This window comes from Penicillium canescens, assembly GCF_028828765.1.
Source record: "Penicillium canescens strain IBT 15451 chromosome Unknown utg000005l_segment0_segment0, whole genome shotgun sequence".
NCBI lineage: Eukaryota > Fungi > Ascomycota > Eurotiomycetes > Eurotiales > Aspergillaceae > Penicillium > Penicillium canescens.
The window spans coordinates 896,135-920,194 of NW_026703967.1; the positions used below are offsets into that span (position 1 = coordinate 896,135).

General features: G+C 50.0%; 1 protein-coding gene across 1 annotated transcript; it reads left to right on the forward strand.

Moving 5' to 3' along the window:
• Nucleotides 1-8,294: 8,294 nt before the first annotated feature.
• Nucleotides 8,295-9,418, forward strand: N7446_007942 (uncharacterized protein; the record flags this gene model as incomplete). Its single annotated transcript, XM_058516687.1, has 2 exons — nucleotides 8,295-9,357; nucleotides 9,411-9,418. The coding sequence occupies 2 exons, from the start codon at nucleotides 8,295-8,297 to the stop codon at nucleotides 9,416-9,418; spliced, it is 1,071 nt and encodes a 356-aa protein (XP_058370333.1).
• Between the last annotated feature and the right edge of the window lie 14,642 nt (nucleotides 9,419-24,060).

Consider the following 24,060-nt stretch of genomic DNA (forward strand, 5'->3'; position numbering starts at 1 on the left):
ACACACAAAGACAGTCTAGTGTAATTGAATATGGAATTCCCGGGCAGGCATCGCTCCTGAATCAATGGCAGGACGCTCATTATTTCACATCTGCTTTCCCTACGCTGTTTCCTACCGGGGTTGGAGGACACCAGGATGAGCGGGATGTGTCAGTGTCGCTCGTTGCTTTCGCTGACTGGGCACTCCGACATCATAGCCGAAGGCATGTGGCTACGACCATTAGTAGTACGGGCTTTAACTGATTAATCCAGATTTGCTCTCCACAGGACATCCATGTATCTGCTATATGATGTTATCCAACTGCGGAATTCTTGTCTCGGTCATTCACTCCTCATAAAACGATCACAGTGGACCTCTGTTACCGGTGATCTGAACGGACTGGATGCCGATCGCCTACGGAAAGCGGCCGAAGAACTCGCTGCGAATCAAGTACCCGCGGATCCCATTATCCGACGACTACTCAAGAATATAACTGCCATCGGAGTCCAAGTACCAGGATCCTTTTTCCAAAAGCTACAGATGCGTGCCGAGCTCCGAGGTCTGCTCGTACGCGAAGGGATGCCTGCGTTCTGGTTGACAATCAACCCGTCTGACCTTCAAAACCCCCTTGTTCTGGCTCTTGCTGGAATACAGTGCCCGGTTGATCCCACTGGTGAAGTTTCATCGACGATACGATGCGCAACAGCGACTTCTGATCCAGTGGCGGTACAAGATTCTTCCATTATACTTGCAAGGCAGTCCTCTACGGTTTACTGAGTGCGAAACATACTGAGATCGGAATCCTTGGGGATGTGTCTAATTATTTTGGTGTTGTTGAAAGTAATGAACGAGGCATGTTACATCTTCACGCATTGGTTTGGATTCGAGGCAATCTAGGTTTCAGCAAGTTACGCGATCGTATACTTGCGAACAGTCACTTTGCAGATCGGATGATCACGTTTTGGGAATCCGTTATCAAGCATAGCTTGCACTTATGCCCCCAAGACCCTGACACAACCATGCCACCTTCCCCAACTGGTCCACAGTCGGATCGCGAGTTCATGCAGAATCTGTTCCTCGACAGCAATTCCATTGCTCGCTCTAAGCAACTTCACTCCACTCGTCACACAGCAACCTGCTTTAAGTACCGTCACTCGGGGCTGGCAAACAATAGTTGTCGCTTTGGTATGCCCCGAGATATTTTGGAAAGCTCTCAAGTGGACGAGCATGGTATTGTGCATCTTGCACGTAATCATGCTTGGGTGAACCCGTGGAACCCCTCAATCGCCAGCTGTATACGCTCGAATCATGACATCTCCTGGATCCCGACCGTGTCTAAGTCTTTATCGCTCCTTTACTACATCACTAATTATGCGACCAAAGACGATGTTTCGCCTAGTCAGATAGTAACGAAAGCCGCGTTATTAAAACAAGCCATCGATCGGGCAAGCTCCACTCCCGCCCCAAACTTAGCAGACATAAAGCTTCGTCAAAAAGGCATGGACAAGTTTGCTCTGCGCTGTTTCAATAGCTTGACACAAGACCGAGAAGTTAGTGGTGTGCAAGTAGCGAGCACATTACTCCAACTCCCTTCCTACTACACGCTCAACTGTAATTTCACACGCTTGAATCTGTGGTGGCTAAGACGATATTTTCGATCTATCATTCCACTTGGTCAACCTGGCGATGCAGCGTCATCCGATACGCTGGGAGAAGAACAGTGCAATTATGACCAAGATGCGGCTGTACCGGCAAACATATTCGACAATTATAGATGGCGGGGGGTTCTCCTTTCTCCCCTGTGCATTTTCGAGTACTGCATGCTTGTACGCACCAAAAGGGTCCAGGACGCGACGACAGAAGATATTCCATTCCATGAGACACATCCAAGGTATCGAACTCATGTGCAGAGGCTGGCTCGATCAGTGTCCCAGACAGCCACTGTAACCCTCCAAGGTGAGCTGACAGAATTTCAGTCCGCTGAGGATTCCATGCCAGGCGGACACCCTACAACCACTGCAATTCAGAACGATCTAGCCGAGATTCTTCTTGGAATGTTCATTCCTTGGCAGAACTTACGGCCACTCTTCCACCAAATACCTGTTGACTCCGGAGCAACACACGACATTCTTCATCACATCTGGACGTCTGTCGAGCCAACACTTCCAGCGCATATTCGGACATTTGCGGATAATATCGAGCTTTTACGTAAATCAAAGAGCGATTGCCAGGCTGACATCACTTTGCGGAGTCGCTCTTCGCAAAATACTTCCCCGGTTGACCAGGAATTAGCCGGTTCCCCTGAGCCTGCGTCAGATTCGGAATATGAGCCAACGCCTCTTTCTCAGTCACTCGACAATTCCTTCAGCAAAGAAACACTTTTGGCTGCTTTCTTTACGATTGGTCGAGGCTGGTCGAACGAAGCAAATGATGTCCAACGACGTATTCCCACTCTTGACCCGACAATTTTTCCCTCTTTGCCCTTTCAATTTGACAACTTTGGGCCAATTCAGATTTCAAGTAGCATTCTGCGGGAGTCCACTGGTCTCCAATTCCTCCCTGAGTTTACCCTGCAAGAATTAAAAATGCGTCTTCAGGATATTACTAAGGCCGTAGATAATGACACGCAACCTGGGATGCCCACCGCTACTGCATCAGACCTTGATGACTTCAATATTGGACTGGCTGACGACCTTTTGGTTCCCATTTTAACCGAAGCAGACCTATCACTTGACTTGCAACACCGTCGTTCCGAGATCGGTCAGAACCCCACGGGTGCCTCATTAACATCAGTGGTGCGCGATATTATTCCACTGAATGAGAAACAACGTCTTGTCGTGGAAAACGTCATGTCTAACCTCCTGGCTTGTGTCAACCACCCGTATGACTCTTCTATGCGGAAACAAACCCTCCTCTACGTAGGAGGTGAAGGAGGGGTGGGCAAAAGCCAGATAATAAAAGCCGTCGTGGCTGCAATGGACTTGATACACCGCAAGGACGTGGTCATCCTAATGGCGCCCACAGGAGCTGCTGCTGATGTCATCGGAGGAAGCACGTACCATACGTCCCTTGGTATTTCTCTCAATTGCTATAGGCGCGGCGGAGTTGGTCCGAGAGTTCGCAGGCTATGGTTTCGAAAGACCGTTATGATCATAGACGAGGTAAGTATGATAGATCTCTCTGCTTTGAGTATCATCAATACACAATGTAAGATCGCTCGATCTCTGGACAGATCATGTCCAGATCTTTTTGGGGGATTACCTGTAGTGGTCCTCATGGGCGATTTCCATCAATTCCCTCCGGTCCAAGGCCAGCCATTGTGGAAACCTCCAAGAAACGATACGGAACAGGATGGGAAACTCATATGGAATCAGTTCCATGAAGTCGTCATCCTCCACGAGCAGATGCGCCAGGCAGAGGACATACAATATAGAGACCTATTGGGTCGGGCGAGGTCTGCTACACTGACACCCGAGGACTTATCAACATTGAATTCTAAGGCAATATCTTCGCTCGCCGCTCCACATCTGCTGACTGCAACAGCCATTGTCAAGTTGAATTCTCTTCGGCACGTCATAAATCGTCTTCAGATTGAACGCTTCGCTCGAGCCAGACATCAGAAGATCTTTGTCTTCCCAGCTCTCCACACCCGAACAAGATCTTCAGGCCCGCCAGCCCCTCGGCTTCATGCGGATGATCTGCTCGGTTTGCCCGAGCAAGGCGCAAAAGTCCCTTTCCCGGGACTCATTGTACACATTTTCCATGCCCACAATGGTATTGACGAACATTTGCACATCGGCAGGCTTGGTCAATGGTGCTACTGGCCAGGCGGTAGGCGTTGCGGTTGACCCAGAAGGTGAGTGACCACCGGATATATATCATTCACCGTGGTTCTGAACCGAGTTTCGCATGATCAGCGGAATTCGTAGAATTAGACAACCAGTACATTTTTTGCACTAAGCCACCACTCTGTCTTCTTTTCAAACCAGCCCGCACACAGCCAAATATTCCCTACTTGGACGGTGGTGTTTTACCTATCTTTCCCCCTGGAAATGTCCATCACTGTGAAGGGTTATTCAGTCCGGCGCAAGCAAATTCCTGTTTGTCCGGCATTTTGTCTCACCGACTACAAGGTCCAAGGGGCAACTCTCAACTCTGTCATTTTGGATCTGAAAGACGAAGGCAAGAGTCGACGGCAAGACTCCCACCGAAAATACTGCTCCACATATGTGCAACTCTCGCGCCTGCGTTCACTGGAGGGCCTTCATCTTATGCAACCAATCGTTATGAGTGACGTTGAGCACAAACCTGACCCTCACCTGCTTGAAGAAATGCGGAGGTTGCAAGTACTTCAACAGGAAACTCTTCGTGCGTGGCAGACCAATTCTTACGACTAAGTAACCAAATGTCCAATCATCTCTTTCCACGTCCTACACACATTTGTACATGCAGACTCATGTTCTGTATGTCGTAATCCTCTTTTTAAAGAAGCGGTCAAGGTTTTTGGATTCCTCACATTTTCATCGTATTTGCGCCTAACGTGCTGCACAACGACTATTTCCTGCTGTCACGCCTAACATACTTCATATTCTAATTTACTCAGTACGTTCCTTTTTGTCCTGCTCTATCCTCTAGCCCCACACTTCTCCGTAGACAACTACGTTCGATATGCCATCAAATAAATCCTTTCCCGCCGTCCTTCATATCCGCGATTTCATCGAGAATGTTGAACCGGATCCAACACGACCTGGTAAAGGATTTTCCATACAGCTACGTGTTTCGCTCAATATCCCAAGCAAGGATGTTCAGTCAGACGATGTTGAACAGGAAGAAATCCCCACCCTTATAAGATTCTTTAATGAGGGCAACCGGCCTGACCTTTACCAACCAAATGCCTTTGTCTATTCGTCGGGTGCTTTTCTGACTACCACGTCCGATGAGGAAGGATTTCATATTCTACTTCACGCTCACAATTTAGATCGGTAGGTTTGCCTTGTCTAATTTAGGAACATGCTTACACAATCTAGTCATCCCGGAAATCAGGAAGGTACTGCCTCATACTTCATGCACTGTCCCGAAGCTGCTCAGCCAATAGTTACTTTCCTCGGCGTCGTTCTTGACCGCGGCGGCCAACTAAACGATGGGCCAACTTTACTCCACTACCGTCTTCAGACTACCGTTTACAACACGTCAACTCGTACCCAGCACACTTTTCCCATCACCGCCTACTTCAAAAACGGGCAACGTTAGGCGAACTTTCCGCCATTGAATGTAAACGCCCATGTTTTTTTGACGGGTCGCATCTTCGGCCTCACAAAAGAGAACCGTCAATTAGCTATCATCGCGGATGATATACATTTTCTCCCTGCACCAGCTCCTCATCTACCTCTAACTCCTTCCTCAACAACTGGTAAACGGAAGCGAGTCGATCGTTGGTCCCAGAGGGCTGGCCCCACCACCCCCTCCAAATCAATTACAATCCCCCAAAATGAACCTTCTCTCAGGGACCAGCGTTATCCTGAGCCAACTGGAACAGATGCCCCAGATGATGAGGACGACGAAAGCACGCAAATGACGTGGCCAGACACGGCAGACGAAGTCAATGCCTTACCTCGTGCTAGCACTCCCACTCCAGAGAGACGCTCTCAAAGGCCAAGGAAAGCCTCATATGCTGATATACTCGCGCAGTCGAAAAATAACTACTGTTAGCGAATTTAACTGATTTCTTAGTTGCTTTCTTCGATTTCATTTATTAGTCATCTGATCTTTCCTCTCATTGGTCAATCTTAAATAAAACGCAACTCAAACATCATCCACACATTTTAATGTCTCTTTTCACCTTTCCGTCTCCCCTTTCCAGTTCTTCGTTTCAGGGCCGATGCGCGCAACGCGCGCGTCTTCCAGTACAATACAGTCCGACAGGGGTAACTGGGGGTCAGCTAAAAATAGACTAGCGTGTTTCAAGGTGGGGTTCGGGAATGAAAGTCTTAAGAGTGTAGAGGTAAATCTGATTTCGAATACTACTGTACGAAGAAGTAAGTTGATCAGAAATCAACTTGGAGTTCGCGTTGTATATATAGCCTCCTGGTTTCCCTTAAGAAATAACATGTTCCCTCTGAATTCCAACAGAGTTGAACTTACCAGCCCATGAAGAGCTAGGGCCAACTCTGGCAAATTTCGATATTCCGCAAAAACCTGCCCTTGTAATTCTGATTTACGTTCCCTATCCAGCAGTACCCGTTACAGCGTAGCTCATTTAGGGTTCATCGGATCGTTACTGCCGCAGCATAGGCGACTCGGACAAAGAAGCCGTGGAAGTGTAAGTCTGAATAACGGATGCAACGGCGGGACACAAGATCAGATGATTCTCATGTTCATCTCCACGTAAGACCAAGTTGCAATCGGAGCTAGGGATCCTGATAAAGACGATTAGTCTCTATAGTGGGTCGTATCGAGATGACCGACTTGTCAAATTAGTGGAATTGGTCGCTATAGCCACTGCCTTAAGGCGGATTATGCTTGTAATGTAGGCGCTATCTTCCTGGTTAGTACAGTCGATAGCGAAAACAGCTTCTACCCTGATGATAGCATTTCTTTTCTCGGGCCCCACTGCCAAGGAGCTAGCGTGGAAAATTATTGCACGCAGACTAGTAATGGAAAAACAGCCCTTCGTATTGTTTGGTATTTGAGACCAGTGTTACGGTATTAGAGTTATCCGATATTTTGAAACTATCCTCTTCGCAGGGGTATGCTTGAGGCTTGGACAGATCAGGTGATTATGTGTCATGTAAAACAATTAGCTGCTAAACACCGGTCGCGCGGCCCTCAACTTAATGACTGCGGGACTGTTGAAAGGCCCATCCATGCGTAATTCATTTGTGAATAGCATCAATACTGAAACCAACGATATGATGTTTATTACCTACATCATTTCTTCCTTGTTCCTTCACCTCAATTGAAATCTTTTTCTCTTCGACCAGATTTTGGGTTGGCAAAAAGACGCAGATATGTGAGGGCCTCCAATATTAGATGCTTACATTTTTCCCAATCGGGAATAGTGGTCGATCGGTTTATGGAATACCCTGGAACCTGGAAGATCTACATGCAAACAAGGCAAACACTATGCTGTGCCTGCTTTACAGGTGTCCCAACCTCATCTACTCTCGGAGGGCTCCGTCGTCACCGATCAGATCGAAGAGAACGCTTGTATAACCTAGCATCGCTGTTTTCCGATGCTGCTTACTCCAAGAATCTTCTTGTTTGCCTGTGCTCTCTTTTCAGCGGCCGCTTTCTCTAGGTAAGAATCAACAAGTATCAACCAGAGCGAAAGATCCCCCAGAGCCTCTTGATGCACGATAATGTTAATTATTGGTTGAATAGCTGCACAAATATGAGCCGTAGCCCATTCAACACTCAGAATGATCCACTGCTATTTGATTCATATGACCAACCCGATCAATCCTCGCTCTTTGCCCAGACCCCAGAATATGCCCCGCCCCCGGATACGGTGTCTGCCAGACACCCTCCATGATGAGTTTTATTAGCCCGGAAGACCGCCCAGATGACGACTTCTCCCCGCAGCACCGATCTCCTCAAATAAACCAGATTCGATTACTTCAGCTGGGTGAGTGGGAAGAAGGAAGATTGTACGATGAGCTTCCACCGACCTGTATTCACTATTCGATTGTGTGGAAGATAACCCTCAACAACAAAACCATCCGGAAAAACACAGAGCAAGACCTGGTGTTGGCTCTGCGGTTTCACTGGCGTCTTTTTTTAGAGCCGAAGTTAAAGGAAATTGTAGTCAAGAAGTTTCCACAGAAAAGAGTTGAACTTGATGATACAACTGCCGTTGTATCGGTGAATCACCGTAATCAACCAGACCTCACACTCTCTTGTGACAAAACCGAAATGGATTGGCCTGCTGTGGAGAAACAGCTTCTGGGTTGGGGCGAGCTTTTCCGTGCTGGGAAGAAACTAACACTGAATACAGGCGTGTGTGTGTGTGTGTGTGAAATCATTTACCCTGACCCCTCGCGAGTTGGATCCCAGGTCACGTGATGCATATAGATCTATAGGAGTGGCTGCCTGTTAGGCAGACACTCCGCTAGGCAGCAGGGAGATGAGCTGCTGCAACTACAAATAGCTGGATCTCTCAATATAGATCAATATCACACTTGTACCTCAATCCATGGTTCAACTGGTTATGAGCCTCTCTTCTAAAAACTAGCCTTTGGATTGACAAGTGATCAGTGATCAACAGAAACCAGACCCCAGACGCCCAATTCCGGGCACCAGATACGACATCATCCAAGATGGATGAAGTTAAACCAGATCGCCGGCTCAAAGGCAAGACCAACTTCATCAGTTGGAAACGCGAGTTTGAGCGAGCAGCCAGAGCAAATGATGTGCTTGAATTTCTCACGGGCGAAGAAGTCGTCCCACCCAAGCCCAACAAGGACGAATACTTTGTGAAAGTCCTTGACACCGAAACCCGTCGGTCTACTCGGATCAAGAAAAGTTTAAGTCCGACAACCGATGACGAAAACGAGACGGATGATGGCCAGGCAGTTGTATTGACAACAAACAACACACTCCGATGGCAAATTGATTACAATGATCATAAAGTTGCGAAAGAGAAGATGAAGATGGCAAACAAGCTACTTGACAAATGGATTTCTGACGGCATCAAAATCGAGACCGAGGATTGCTCGGACGCCAAAGAAGCTTACGATTTTATCAAGAAGCGATATGCGGTCACAAATGAACGTGCGCGCGATATTCTGTTGAATCGATTGAACGATCTCAAACTGGATCACTGCGCATCTGTGACCGACTACACCAATCAAGTCCGCCAGGTCAAAGCTGATCTCAAGACAGTCAAGTATGATATGACTGACGACATGTTCGCAACGGCTCTTCTTCATGGCCTTCCTCCCAGCTATCGCGGTTTCAAAGAGAAGTATGACTGGATTAGGTCGATCAACCCTGACGATTCTCCTGATCTGGACTATCTTTTTGAACGCATGCATGTTGAAGAAATGCACCAGCTTCAAATTAAAGAAGAGAGAAAGATCAGGGAAAAGGTCAAGAGAGATGCAATCAGCAGCAACGGCATCATGAACACGGACAACAATACTCGTTACAGGCCTAGACGGGAGGACAGAAGTCACCTCAAGTGCACCCATTCTGGCTGTGGCAAGACTGGCCATACCGAGGAATATTGCTGGGTTAAGAACCCCGAGAAAATTCCACGATCTCTCAAAGAAAAGTTCACCAACACCACCAACAGGGCTGTTATCACCAATGGCATGGGTGGTGTCGCAGAAATGGATCTCCCCGATTCCAAAGACACATATATCCGGACTGATGCTCTGGGTACGGGTCCCTCCCCTTCAACTCATGGGAAACCAGCTGACCCTTCGCCGCAGATGCATAGAGCTATCTCTTGCATCAAGTTGCGGAGATCAGGGGGAGTTGATATGGGGGACCCAGTACCCACGACGTTGGATTTCTCTAAACCTGTATTAGGAGCTTTCTTGGCAGGCAGTTTCTGTACAACAGACACATGGCTAGCGGACACAGGAGCGAACATGCATATCGTTAATGACATGAAATGGTTTAAGAAAGATACTTTCCGCTCATCCAATTTAAAAATCAGCACCGCAGACGGGTCCACTACCCTCGAAATTGAAGGAACGGGAGTTGTCAATCTTGTCCTAAAAAGCCCTGATGGGTTTCTAGTGAAAGTATCGCTTTCGGAAGTTGCTTATGCTCCTCGAGGCAAATGCAACCTATTTTCGGGAGGGATGTTCACTCGGAAGGCAAAAGTAACCGGCATCTACAATGAGCAATATATGACATGGATGAATGATGCCGGACATATGATCGGACATGCCATCTTCGGCAATGGTCTATATCACCTCGACGCCACAAAACTTCCCAATGATGATATGACGGGTGGCGTCATCGCAGCCACAGTGGACTTTGATGATCCTGTATGGAAATGGCATCGGAGGTTGGGGCACCTAGGCTTTCAAAACATGCTGAATCTGCTGCGTAGCTCAACTGGGATGGAGATCACCGAGAAGCAAATTAAAGCCAAGCTCAAGGCCGTTTGCCCTGTATGTGCGACGACACGGGCCCTGGTCAAGATTCCACGCGATCCTGCCTCGCGACATGCTCAACAACCAGGAGCGATGGTTCATATGGACGTGTGGGGACCATACCCAATCGAAGGATTTGATGGAACTAGGTATTTCTTGTTCATCACCGACGACTGTACGCGATATACATGGAGCGCACGATTTGATAAAAAGTATCAGCTGTTCGAAGTCTTCAAGTCGCTGGTCAAATTGATCCAGAAGGTTTTCAATATTACCATCCGGTGCTGTCGCTTTGACAACGAATTTGAAAGGGGACCGATTGGCAAATGGTGCCACTCTCATTCCATCGCGCGAGAACCTATCGAGCCATACGCCCATTACCAGAATGGTGTTGCAGAGAGAACAAACCGTACGATTCGTGAAAAGGCCGCGCCTATGGTTCAAGAGACTTCCATCTCTGGACAAGTCTCCAAGATCATTTCCGAAAAGGGTACCGAGTTGTTACGGACTTCTAAGATTCCCGAAAACCTTTGGCCCGAAGCTATTCAACATGCTGTCTGGCTGAAGAACCGAATCCCAGCACGTGCGTTACGCAAGAAAGATGCAAAAACCCCGTACGAGGCATTAAGAGGGGTAAAGCCAACCCTCACAAGAGAACGAATCTGGGGTAGTCGAGCATACGTCACATATCCTCAGGAGTTGAGGAGCACGGCTTCGATGACAAAACTACATAGTCCCCGTGGCTGGCTGGGATACTTCGTCGGGTGTGAAAGTGAAGCAATGTATCATATTTACTCTCCGGAAAAGAATAAGGTGTACCGTATTGGAGTTGCTAGGGTCGAGGACGGTGAGGGTCTGAACGACCCTCATGACGCACCATGTCTTGAAGACAGGGTTCCTATCCCGGATCTTGATATTCCAAGCAATACTCCCTCGGAAGACGAAAGCCAAGCTTCCAGCGAGAAGGACAGTGATCAAGCTGGGCCACACAACGCTAATCACGATTGGCAGAGTACAGGCTCTTTGGAAGAAGAAGGGATCGGCCAAGAGCAAAACCCTTCTGAAGCGTGGCACGAGTCACGAGATGAGATCGAAAGCGCCGACGATGAATATGAAACCGACGAAGAATCAATAACCCCAGTTGTGTCCAGATATTTCAATCATTCCAAACACGCCGGTATGGCTAAACGGAAAGCTACGGATGCTCCGATAGTGGCTCCGAGGAAAAGCCGAAGAGCGACACACGATTCATTTGAAGCTGAATTCGCGCATTCAGACTCAAATGCGACAGACTCAAACGATGAATCCTGGTATTACTCGGACGATGGGAAGATTTCTCAGGCTTACTGGCAATTCGTGAGAAAACATGGCGGTAACAATATGAAGACTTTTCTTCCCGATGACAATAAATGTGATCGCTGTTTCCGGAATGGAAGGAGATGCGACTCTGCAGAAAATGGAATGCCTTGTTCTATATGCAGAAAGGAGAACCAAGGCTGCAGACCACAGTCAAAAGAAACGAGAAAGTTAGTTCTTCCTGAGAACCGTCACAAGCGTAAAGAAATTGGAAGAGTACAACAGGACCAGCCATGCAGAAGATGCTTCCAGACGAACCGTACTTGTTTTCTCATTGACCCAAGCAACCCAAAATGCGAAGCATGTCAAAAAGCCAAGATCAATTGCAATTGGAACCTAGACGGGGCAAAAACGTCAACAGCACGGCAGAAAAGAAGACAGGCTGAAAAGGAGGAAAAGCATAAAAAGCTCGGATTTGTACCAGTTCCTCGTGATCAGAAATGCTACCGGTGCGCAACAAAAATAATGGCATGCGATGGGAAGATTCCGTGCAACAAGTGCAACACCCTTCTTCAACGCTTAGCATGTCGGCCGCAGGGCGTGGATGATTTACCTCCTTGTGATCAGTGCAGAAATGGAATCAGGAGTGGAAAAAAGTGTGACCGCGGACGACCTTGTAAGGCATGCATCCACGGAAAGACAACATGCAGCTACAAAGCCCAGGATGGTTTGTTAACCAGAATCTATCGCGTCCCTGATTCTCCGCTTCCAACTGGTTTCTCCTCCGTGGGCCCTCTTGAGGAAGGAGATCTGTCTGATGAAGAATGCGTGCGCTGCCGAAGAAGTAAATTGAACTGCGACGGGGGACAACCCTGTTACCCATGCGTCAAAGCACAGCCCAACACCCACGTTGCTAATTGCAACTATCGCCGCTCTGACGGGACATATGAATCGTGGGCGATTCGTCCATTTGAGTTGAAAGCTCTAGGCGAGCCGAATCTCCGCGAAGACTACGAAAAATACACGGGTCGAAGGAAGTCTAGAATTCCAGGAGATGTCCACGAATTTGGAAAAACATCTGACATCGGACAAAAGAAGGTGGAACTCATTCCATATATAGGACGAGAAACAGTTAACACCGAACGGGATAAAAAAGAGGTGAATACTGAACAAGACGTGGACAAGAGTGGCCACAAGGAATTCAAGTTCGGGCTATCTGCGTATGGTGGACACACTGTGCCGGCCCTCCAATTGAAGCCGAGTAGCACCAATCGTGCAAAATACCATCAGGCTAAAGTGGAAGAACTAAAGTCCCACGAAGAGAAAGGAACGTGGACTATCGTTCCACTCGACAAAGGAATTAAACCGGTTACCTCACGATGGGTCACCACAGACAAATACGGAGCAGACGGGAATGTTATCAGGCACAAGGCTCGTTTAGTAGCTAGGGGTTTTCAGCAGGAAGAGGGTCTTGATTATGAGGAGACGTTTGCCTCCGTTGTCAAATCCGCTTCAACCCGCATATTGCTCGCGTTGGCAGCGATTTGCCATTGGCACATTCACCAGGGAGATGTCAAGACGGCTTTCCTAAACAGCAACTTGGACAAGCCAGTCCATATGAGACCGCCTAGTGATGTACAATTAACGCGTGGATGCTGTTTGCTGCTTCTGAAGGCCCTCTATGGTTTAAAGCAATCACCTCGAGCATGGTATCAGAAACTCCGGGACACCCTTGTCCGCTGGGGTTGGCGAATGTCCGCTTACGATCCGTGCGTCTTTATCAATGACATAACCGGACTTATCCTCGAGGTCCACGTGGACGACATAAACGTGATGGGCAAAACCCTTCAGACAATCCTTGACTTCAAGGCACAATTTTCGAAGGAATTTCCGATGTCCGACGAGGGGGAGTGCTCCTGGTATTTAGGAATGCACATCGAGCAGAAGCCTGGAGAAATCCATCTCCATCAAAAACAATACATCGACCAAATGGTCAATAAATATGGATTCAAAGATGCAGCTCCTGTCATGACTCCTCTTGACATGAAGACCAAGCTAGCGAAACAGGGCGACTATGTTGCCAACACCAAATTCCGCAAAGACTATCAGTCAAAGGTCGGATCACTCAATTTCAGCAGCAATCAGACAAGACCGGACATTGCTTTTGCTACCGGATATGTAGCTCGATACGCATCCAATCCAAACCGGGCTCACATGGATGCCGTGGATCGCATTTTTGCGTATCTGAAGAGCGATGCTAGGAAGGGAATTGTCTATTCAGATAAACACGGTCTTCAGCTGAGGGGTTTCGTCGACAGCGACTTTGCCGGATGTGAGGACTCGCGCAAGTCGACAACTGGATGGGTGTTCACGCTTGCTGGAGGGCCCATATCGTGGTCATCCCAGAGACAAAAAACAGTGGCTACATCAACCATGGACGCGGAGTACATTGCATGCGCCGAGGCTGCGAAGGAAGCTATGTGGATTCGCAACTTTATCAATGACCTCCGCATCCCCGGAGTACACATTGACAAAGTTCCCCTTTATATCGACAATAACGCAGCCTTGAAGCTCACCAGGAATCCAGAGTTCCACAGCAGGGCCAAACACATTGACGTCAAGCATAACTTCATTCGGGAAAAGGTGGAGGAAGGTCTTATTGATACCCAGCGTGTCAATACAAAGGACAACTTGGCAGATATTTTCACCAAAGCTTTACCGAGGTCTACACACGAAGACCTTGTGGAACGTCTGAATATCCATTCAGGGGGAGGTGTTGAGTCTGCAATTTCGTTTAAAGAAAGATCAGATAATGCCAGAGCATATTCTGGGATCCTTGAGGTGCCTCGACCCCTTCGGGTCCTCAGCACAGGGGGAGAGTTGGATCCCAGGTCACGTGATGCATATAGATCTATAGGAGTGGCTGCCTGTTAGGCAGACACTCCGCTAGGCAGCAGGGAGATGAGCTGCTGCAACTACAAATAGCTGGATCTCTCAATATAGATCAATATCACACTTGTACCTCAATCCATGGTTCAACTTCGCGAACGATATGCAGGATACGACTACTATATATATCCGTGTACGTACATGTAGAGTGTTCCACTTCCTGAAAACGAACTTAGAGCCTCGTCAAGGCCTGTCGTGGCCTAACTGCCGTTCCCATTATTAGGCTGCCCCGGTGGCGCGCGACTCCGAAACCGTTGTGACGCCTCGGCGAAGTCCAGCACGGCATTGACCGTCCTGGCTCGCGAGACGGTGTCTGGTTTACCTTTCTCACCTTGTTTTGAGCCTCCCAGCAGGCTCGATACGCTATTAAACGCGTCTCCAACTTCTCTCCTTAGCTCTCTCCGAGGTTCCCTCAAGTTCGGGCAATCCACCAGCACATGGGTGACTGTTTCTTGTGCGCTGCATGCGCACTGGTCGTCGTCACTATAACCAACCTTCTTGCGGTAGCTGGATAACCAGTTGTGGCCCGTGCGCAGCTGCGTCAAGAGGTACGCGCGGTTTCTTGGCAGGTTCCCATATAGCCTTCTAGTGTAGCTTGCTGGCAGAGTGTTATCGATCTTTCGTAAGTGACCACCCTTGGTGGATGATTTCCATTCTTGTCCCCACTGAGAGTAGATGTTCCGACGGATGAACGCCCTCTCTCTGGTGAGGAGCGGGCGGAAAGGATGGGTTTTGCCTGAGCTGGCGGCGTACTTTGCTAATCGATCTGCAGCGTCGTTTCCAGGATTGTCACAATGCCCTGGCATCCATTGAAGGCGGAGAGCGATTCCCGCCGCTAGAACCTCGGCGCCAGCCTGGAGGATTGCGTGAACGATGCGTTGTCCTGATCTGTTTCTTGCGCTTTGAACCGCCTGCAGGGCAGACCGGCTGTCGCAGAGGATCGTCGCTGTCAGTTGCCTGTCTGCTGTCCTCAAGCGTTGGTGGGCGATCTTGAACACTACACTGATCGCGTAGAAGATGCCTATGAGCTCCGCTACGTGGACAGACCAGCGGCTCATCGGTCCTATTTGGACCTGCCGCGCCTCGAGTATCTCTTGGTTGTTGTCGAGTGCTACAGCGGCAGCGCCTAGGTGGTCCTGTCGACCAGAGGCGTCAGAGTAGACAACAACGTCGGATGTTGAGCGAGTGGCCTCGGCCTTCTGTGCCGCTGTCTCGCGATCCGACCCGATCTCAATCTCAGCGAAGGGATCGAGACGCCACGGCGGTAGTGGTCGAGGATCGATGGTTTCCAATTCGTTTAGCCTCTCGATATTCATGGTCTTCATCGCTTCCGCGAGCGGGAAGCGAGCGTACGAGCCGATATTATCCCTGCGTTTCTGGGCTCGTGAGAGCGCACTCCAGATGGGGTGATCCCGTGGTAACGTGTGGAGGCTAGCGATGGTTCTCTGGGCTCGGTGGCGGAGACGCAGGTGGGTGGGGAGAACGTGTGCTTCCACTTCCAAGGTCGTGGTGGCTACTGTTCTGAATGCTGACAGGATCCGGATCAGCGAGGTCCTTTGTATCGTGTTCAGCTGTCGGAGGTGTGTCTTGTCTCGCAGTGGGTCGTGCCAGACCGTTGACGCATAGTCTACTACTGGTGTTACACATGCCTGGTAGAGTTGTCGCATCTGCTCTGGGCGAAGGTGTCGCAGTCCGCTCAAGGCAATAGTGACTTTGGTTGCGCGTTTGATAGCTTGTTGCACATGCTCCTTCCATCTCAGCTCTTGGTCGAAGATCACGCCTAGCAGCTTAGCCACGGGCGATGACTTGACGGTCGTGCCATTCACGATAACATGGCCCTGCAAGTGTTCTCCTCTTTTTCGGGTCAGGTGAATGAGTTCCGTCTTTTCGGCTGCGAAGCAGGACCCAGTTCGCCACGCCCACGTTTCGATGCGGGGGATATCTTCGGACTGTATCTTGGCTAGGTTCTCCTCTGCCGAGCGTCCTACTCGCCAGCGGAAGTAGTCGTCGATAAAGGCTGATGCGCCACCATGGAATGTGACAGGTTGGTCGACTAGATCGGAGTTGAAGAATGTAAACAGAATAGGGGAGAGAGGTGATCCTTGTGCGAGTCCAGCGTTCGCTAGTGGTGCTAACTCTGTGCGGAAGTCGTCGAATCCTATGCTAGCATAGCGGTCGCTCATAAAACTTGCGATCCATTTTCTTGCGACTGCGGGGATCCTCCTAGCTCGCAGGCAAGCATCTAAACTCGTTTGGTTGACCCCGTTAAAAGCTCCTTTTAGGTCGAATGAAACGAGAGTAACCACTTTGTTTTTGTACCACGCCCGGTCAATCGCGTTCAAGAGTACCAGCAAAGCTTGCTCAGTGGTTCTTCCCGGGCGCCCACCGAATTGGGTGTCCGGTAGCAGGCCATGCTTTTCTGTGAGATATGAAAGTCGACGGGCTACTACTGCCTCGAGAAGCTTGCCTAGCGTGTTGAGGAGTGAGATCGGGCGGTACGCCCCGGGGATTGAATAATCTAGCTTTCCGGGCTTCCTCAGCACCACGATCTTCGCGTTCCGCCATTGCTTGGGATGGTAGCCTAGAGTCATAGATGTGTTGAAAATGTTGGTGATAATGCCCTTTAGGTATACCCATAGTCGTTTCCACACGAGCATCGGCAGATTATCATCTCCCGGTGCGGTGGTTCCTTTAGCGGCTTTGAGAGATCGTTGGATCTCTAGCTCAGTGATGGGTTGCCAGGGAAGCTCCAGCGGTGTTGAGGTTGGTAGACTCTCGCAGGGCGTATTCATTTGGGGGAAGAAGGAGTCCAGGAAGGCCTGAGCTTTCTCTTCATTCCCTGTAAGTTCGCTCGTGCCGACCTGCAGCGCTGGGGTACACCCCCAGGCATCTCGGGGTTTCATGTAGGTGGCCGCTTTCCAAAGTTTCCCTTCTCCTGCCTCGTCAAGGAATTGTCTCCAGTGTGATGCTTTAGCTTTCTCAATGGACCGGGTCCACGCCCGGCGTTTTTCTTGCATCTCTCGGAAGAGGGTTATAGATGAAGAATGTTCTCGTCCAAGTTGGGCACAGGATTCCTGCCATTTTCGGCGAAGCTGGTTGGCCTTGATTTGTTGAACCTTGAGGTCCGGAGTAAACCATCGTTTGGAATATGGAGTCGGGCGTATATCAGGCGTGTGCCGATCTACGGCTGCGTTTGTTGCTTCTATGAGTTTCTGCACCATCTCGTCTAGTGCTGGTCGTGTTTTGATTTCTTTCCACGGACCGATTTGCCGCAACACCTCCTCGCCAATCTTGTTCCATTCGGCCCGGTCGAACGCTTTCCTTGCCTTGGTGGCGGGCCTATACTGAGCTTGGAGATTCCATTCCGAGTACGTGGCACGGTGGTCCGACCCGTAGTTGTCGTGGTAGAGATGGCATTTGATGAGTAGGTCTGGTCGGTTCGTCACCGTCTGGTCAATAGTGGAGTTCCTCCCGGGGTCATTCAGAGCCCAGTATGTCGCTGTCCCCCGGGGGAGGCAGCTGTATAACCCATTGGCTTGGAAGAAGGTGATAAGGTCGCTTGCTTCTTCGATAAGTCGTGGTTGGATGTGGTTACCACCCCAGGCTGGGTGGTGGCGGTTAAAGTCTCCTGCGAGAACGACACTTGTGGATCGTCGACTGTCGCGTAGAGCAGCTGTGATCGTATTTTGGATGGCGGTGAATGCTGGTTCTGGCGACGCCTCATCCGGCGTACGCAGCGGGACAGATGGGATATAAACAGAAAAGAGGAGGAGTTGAGTTTCGGCTGTCCAGATCTTGACGGCGGCAATATCTGGGTGATCGCAAGGAATCTGCCGGTGTGAAGACGTTGAGATTCGCTGGTTGACGTAGATTAGACTTCGGAATCGATCTGCTCCGGTCTCGAGGGTTGGCCGGTATAGCCGCCAGGCGCTGTGGTTGACATGTGTTTGGTAGGTGGTGATCGAGGGTTCTTGGATCAGAAGTATATCCAAGTTTTGGGTTTGGTGGTCGTTGATGAGTGCTTCCATCCTGGGTCCCGACTTCATGATGTTCAACTGTAGTATGCGTAGGTTCGTTTCTAACATTGATGGGGGTTGGAAGTTGCGGGTGAAGCACACTGTCGGTCACCAGTTGGGTGTTCGCCGCTACAATCCAGGCATCTGGCCCTGATTCCTGTAGGGCATCGTTGCCGCTCGTGTTGACCCGCACAATGTCCACAGCGTGGTGTTTCCTTGCACGACCACGCTAAGTGTCCGAAACGTTGGCATCGGAAACACCTCTTTTTCTTGATCTCGCGGCGCTCCACGCTACCAATATATCTTTGTCCAACAAGGAGACCATTGTTAAGGATGTATTCGGCTCCTTCTGCAGAGTCAAACCAGATACCTAGCGACGCAAACTTCCCCAGAACTTTATCTTTCCGCTTAAGCCATGCTAACTCTTCGATTTGGAAGCCTTGTTCGGCTAGGTCGTTTTCTTCCATAATTTTTTGAATGGCTTGAGGGTTCGCATTCTCTAGGTCGAAGTTCTCTGTCGGGGTGCGGTGCACGACGATGCCGAACCGCGGCTTAACCAGCTTTGTATTGTTTCCTAGCTCATTCAACCATTCAGTATGGTTGCGGATTACTGGTACCGCTGGCTGCTATCGCTGCCCATGTTCTAGGCGGGTTTGGCTGTGGGCTGGCTTCGATTTGTGCTCTTAGGGCCCTAACTTCTTCATGAAGCCTGTCATTCTGATCTCGGAGGACGTTCTGGTCGTGTTTGACCTCCTCTAGGTCGGCTTTGGTGGATTCGATGAGCGTGGTTTGGCGATGGATGATGTCCTTGAGGTTGTCGATGAGCTTCCACACCTCTCTGGTGGTGATCCGGCCTGTGCCCTCGGTGGGTGTATAAGCTTCGCCATTTCTCGTTCTTTTCCCTATGATTTGGCCTGCGTCGATCGATACTCGAGGCTGGAAGTCCTCAACTGAAAAGCTGGCGTGGGTCTCTTGGGTGTTTGTGGGAGGGGACTCGGGCCCTCCCGCGGGTGGGTCCGCCATCGGTCCAAGGTTAGTTCCCGCTCGGTACACAACCACAACAGTTTTATATTGAAAGTGATATCAACCACGAAGTCCCGAATCTGGATAAAAATGTGCGGGTTCGACGGCTTCCGCATTCGGACATATCCACTGAATACAGGCAAGTGCAAAACCAGCTTCACCATCAAACACTCACGAATTAATTCTGAGCCCCACTGCCAAGGCGCTAGCTGAAAAAAAATGAGTGCATTTAAATGGACCATAGTGTGTGTGTGTGTGTGTATTTTACAGCCGTGGCTCGTGACTTGCACGTCATCCACTGTCCCCGATCGGGGCAAAGGCCGCCAGGGGGTGAGCCCTGGGTGTCTCTGACTATTGCTAGTTCTATGTACAAATAAGAGACTTTGGTGCGTTCACATAGCTACCTCAGTCACAAGAAATATCTGCTGTAGCAGGTTAAATGGTAATGCCAGCTGCATGGATCCGCCTCCGCACCATGATCCGCCACTCCTCCGCCTCTCTGCTTCCTTTCTTTCTTTTATTTTAGAACCTCTTTTTTTATATATATATATATATACGAGTGTATGCTCAGTCAGGCGTCGTCTTGTACAGATATCGTCAAAGAACCGAGTCTCTGAGAGCCAGGCAGCCAGCTTTGCTGCACCTTTTTCAGTTCCTAGAAGGAAGGGATTCGTCTCTGAGGGGGGCCCTGAGGGTCGGGGTAGGCGTCTCTTAGCTATTCGGCAGAAGAAGAGGTAAACTGGAGACTTCCTGGCTCCACACCGGCATTGTAGGTGTGCGCCTTCATGATTAAACCGCTCATGATAGTCTGCAAAATCGCCATGTCCTATACGAGCTGCTAGGATCTGTGCGAGAAGGTGGCGTGGGAGGTGTAACTCATTAGGGCACCGGGGTGAGGAGGTGATCCAGAGATCTTGATACGACTGCGGAGCCATGGCTTGCCAGTGCTTTTGTAGGCTAGAGATCATAGCAGCTTTTGTTTGGCGCTTGAGCGAGGCAAAAGAATACTTGTAGGAGACCGGGGGATCTGAGGTAGCTCCCTTCTTTGCGGCTTGGTCGGCTGCTTCATTTCCAGGGACCTTTGCATGTCCTGGGACCCAGCAAATGTGTACGGAGCCCCCATTGGTGTAGGAGAACCTCTCCCGCTCAGGCCAGGTTGAAGCTAGGGTTCGGAAGGTCTCAAAAACTCCTTGGGAAGAGCCTTCGAAGGGCGAGAGCAGGCGAGTGGCCACTTCTAAGTTATCTAGGCAGACCCAGAGGTTAGTGGCAAAGCGTGTAGTAACAGACTGCATAGCTGCCTTAATACCAGCAAGGGCTGCTTCTGCTCGGCGTCGAAAACTTCTTTGTTTGGTCCGAGAGAGAAGGATGATTGGAGACAAAGTCTTCCTATCTGGTATAGAGCGTCCGCCCGTGACTCCCTTGGGAGCCACGGGGCATGTTGCAGCGGATTTAACTGCTCCGATTCTGGCAGGGCGAGGACACGGCATGTAAACCGGCTAGTTGCCTAGCTAGTCTGTGCTATATTTGCTACCCTCTTGCGCAGGGGGTGGTGGGGGTCTAGGCGACGAACACGGATGGTAGCCGATGTGGCTATGTAGTCTAGCTCCACTTCAGCTGGTAGAAGCCCTGATTCCCGATATAAAGCAGGCAAAGGAGTTGTGCGAAAGACAGGAAGGATTGCCCTAGCACCAGTCTGTATGACCTTGGCTATCTTATCCAGTTGACCCTGGACCTGATTTGAGATGGAGCCTGTTCGGGGCCGGGGGCGTGAGCGGCCTGGCCACCAAATTTCTGCACCAAAGTAGGCTTTCCGGAGCACGCAGGCTGTCACAGCCTGCCGCATGAGATAGGGCTTGATTCCCCAGACAGTGTTTCCGAGGCCGCGGAGGGCGTTTGCAACTATCAGGGCCTTCGAGGTTGTCTCGCCGACATGGTACTTGAAGCTAAGCTTCTTGTCAAAAAGGACCCCAAGCCAACGCAGGTAAGGGCGATTTGTGTTCTCAGAGACTGTGACCGAGCCTGCCACAACGCTAGGTATGCGGCTGGGATCCTGGTCATCCTTACGGCGCGAGAAATGGATCAGTTCATATTTGTCAGGCGCCAAGGTGATTCCCTCCGTAGTACCCCAGTCGAGGGCTTCTTGCAGGGAGGTTGACAGGCTTTGGCAGTTAGCCTCAAGGGACAGCGAAATTGCTGGGATAGCTGCATCATCTGCGTATCCAAACCTAGTCTTTGGACGTCCTAGCCGGAACAAAGGGGCTAGATAGAGCATGAACAGTATAGGGGACACTGGCGAGCCTTGTGGTAGGCCGCAGAGTATCTATGTTATTGGTCCAATATCGCCGTCAATCCGGATCTATACCAGACGCCCTGTAACAAAGGAGGCTACCCAGCGAGCTAGATTATCAGGCCAGCCCTGTGAGCGAAGTCTGTGGACAAGTCTCCCAGGGAAGACTCCATCGAAGGCTCCTTTTACATCGAAGGTGAGGAGTGAGGCTGTTTGCCTTTGATTAAGGGCTTGTTCAGCATCGTGGAGCCAGCATGTAGTCAGATCAATGGCTGAGCGGAGGGGCAAGGCCCCAAACTGTTGACTAGCCAGGACTTTGTAGTGGATCGCAACCCATGCCATATTCCGGGCGATTAGTCTCTCGAGGCCTTTGCCTAGCACTGACAGGAGGGCAATTGGCCTATACGACCTGGGACTAGACCAGTCAGACTTATTTGGTTTTTGGATTATTGCCAGCACTGCGTGTCGAAAGCACTTCGGGTGATAGCCAGTTCGAAGGCAACCCTGATAGAGCGCAAGGACTCTGTCTTTGATCAGGGGCCATACCACCTTGATTATGCAAGTGGGTAGCTCATCTGCCCCAGGGGTCGTGTTTCCTGCTTACAGGATTAATTTCTCAACTTGGGCTATGGTTGTCCGGGAATGGTAGTGAGCAGGATAGGACTGCTAGTGTATCCAGTGGGTTATCTCCTGCTTCAGCCGTGTTTTGAAGTAGATTCCGGGATAGGATATCTCGCTTCTCTTGCAATGCTACCGCTAGGGGGCTACCTGGCCTTAAGGGGTCCTTTAGTGGGGGGCTGCGGTAGGAGCCTGTTGACTTATGCCATTTAGCCATCTGAAACATTTCCTTGCTCTCAGTTACTGCGCTGATCTTGTCTCGCCAGTACTATACTTAGGCTCGTCGAGTTACCCGTCGGAAGTCCTTCTGTGTGCAGAGCCCTGCCCGGTAGACTTGTAAAGCCTGCTTGCACGTGCTGTTCCACCATCGTTGGCCTCCTCCCTGGGGTATAGACTTATTTGCAGAGGCTGTGTATAAGCTATGGATAGCTGTGGTGATTTCATATGCAAGACAGTCTAGTTCCTCTTTATTTCCTGCCGAGCTCCTGACGTTCGCTAGGTTAGAGGCGAGAAGTGTGAGGAAGCGGGTGTGGTCAAGTGTGTCAAACCTTAGTCTTTCCGGGGACTCCACAGGTCCCTATTCCCAAGGCAGGTTCGTGAGAAGTGGGCGGTGATCAGAGGTGGCGTCTAGATAATATGCAACCCTAGTACTGGTTCCTAAGAGGTTCAGGGAGCTCGAGGCAAAGGCTAGGTCCAGGACATTGCCTTTATCGTGCGTAGGGGTATCGATCTCAGAAGTAAGCAGTAATCCATGCCCGTCGAGCCATTCAGTAAATGTATCTGCGAAGGAAGTAGGAGAACGCTGGAGTGAGGGCTACCACCTGCTATATAGTAGGTTAAAGTCACCAGCAAGTAGGGTAGGCAGTAGGAAGTAGGATTCAGGCAAGCAAGTAAGCGCTCTTGCTGCTTTGCCTGCCCGGATTGCGCCAACTGGGGCATTATATATGTTGAATATTAAGGCAGACTGCCCTAAGCATAAGGATATCTGGTGCAGAAGAAGGTCTGAGAGGATCTCTTGGCTTATTGAGTCAGGGCGGAGTTGGGAGGCTCGGATGCTGCTTTTCCGGTAAATATAGGTAAGGACTCGAGGGATACCACTCGTCTCCCAAGAATCGGTAGGGGAGAAGCATTCATAAGACGGATGTCTTTTCGTGATCTTTCGAGACAGATCTTTGTAAATATAGGGCTCCTGTATAAGGATAATATCGATTTGATTAGAGTGTGCCTAGGAGAGGGCAATTTCGTGGGCTTCTGGTATACGGCCAACATTCAGCTAGAGTACAGAGATAGACTCCTTCCTTAGATAATTACGGTATTTCATATTTGTTCGTTCATCAGAACGTCAAAGCTGTTTTATAGCTTAGGAGATACGAAGCGGACTGCTCTGGCCGTCACTGGGGCAGAGTCTAGAGGCTCCTAGGGCGGGGGAGTGGCCGTGCGGAAGGGGAAGGGTGAAGGGCTGCTATTCGTAGCTATATCTTGGTCCTGGGGAGGCTCGGGGACTTACATACAACACTATCGCTCTAGGCGTGCCTTAGCAAGCTCTAGGGAGCTAGTCTTACGGATCTCAGCTTGCTGGGCCTTTGTGTATCGAGAGCCTATCTTGCTAGGCCGGAGGAGGCATTACCCATAGTCAGCCGGGTGGGGGCCATGGCAGTGTAGGCAACTTGGAGGGCAGGTGTGGGGAGACTAGGTACTGCATCTGTTGCTATGGCCCTCCTCAGTATGCTAGGTAGACCCGCAAAGTCGACATCGGGGTTAGCGAGCGCAGGATCTTACGTTATGC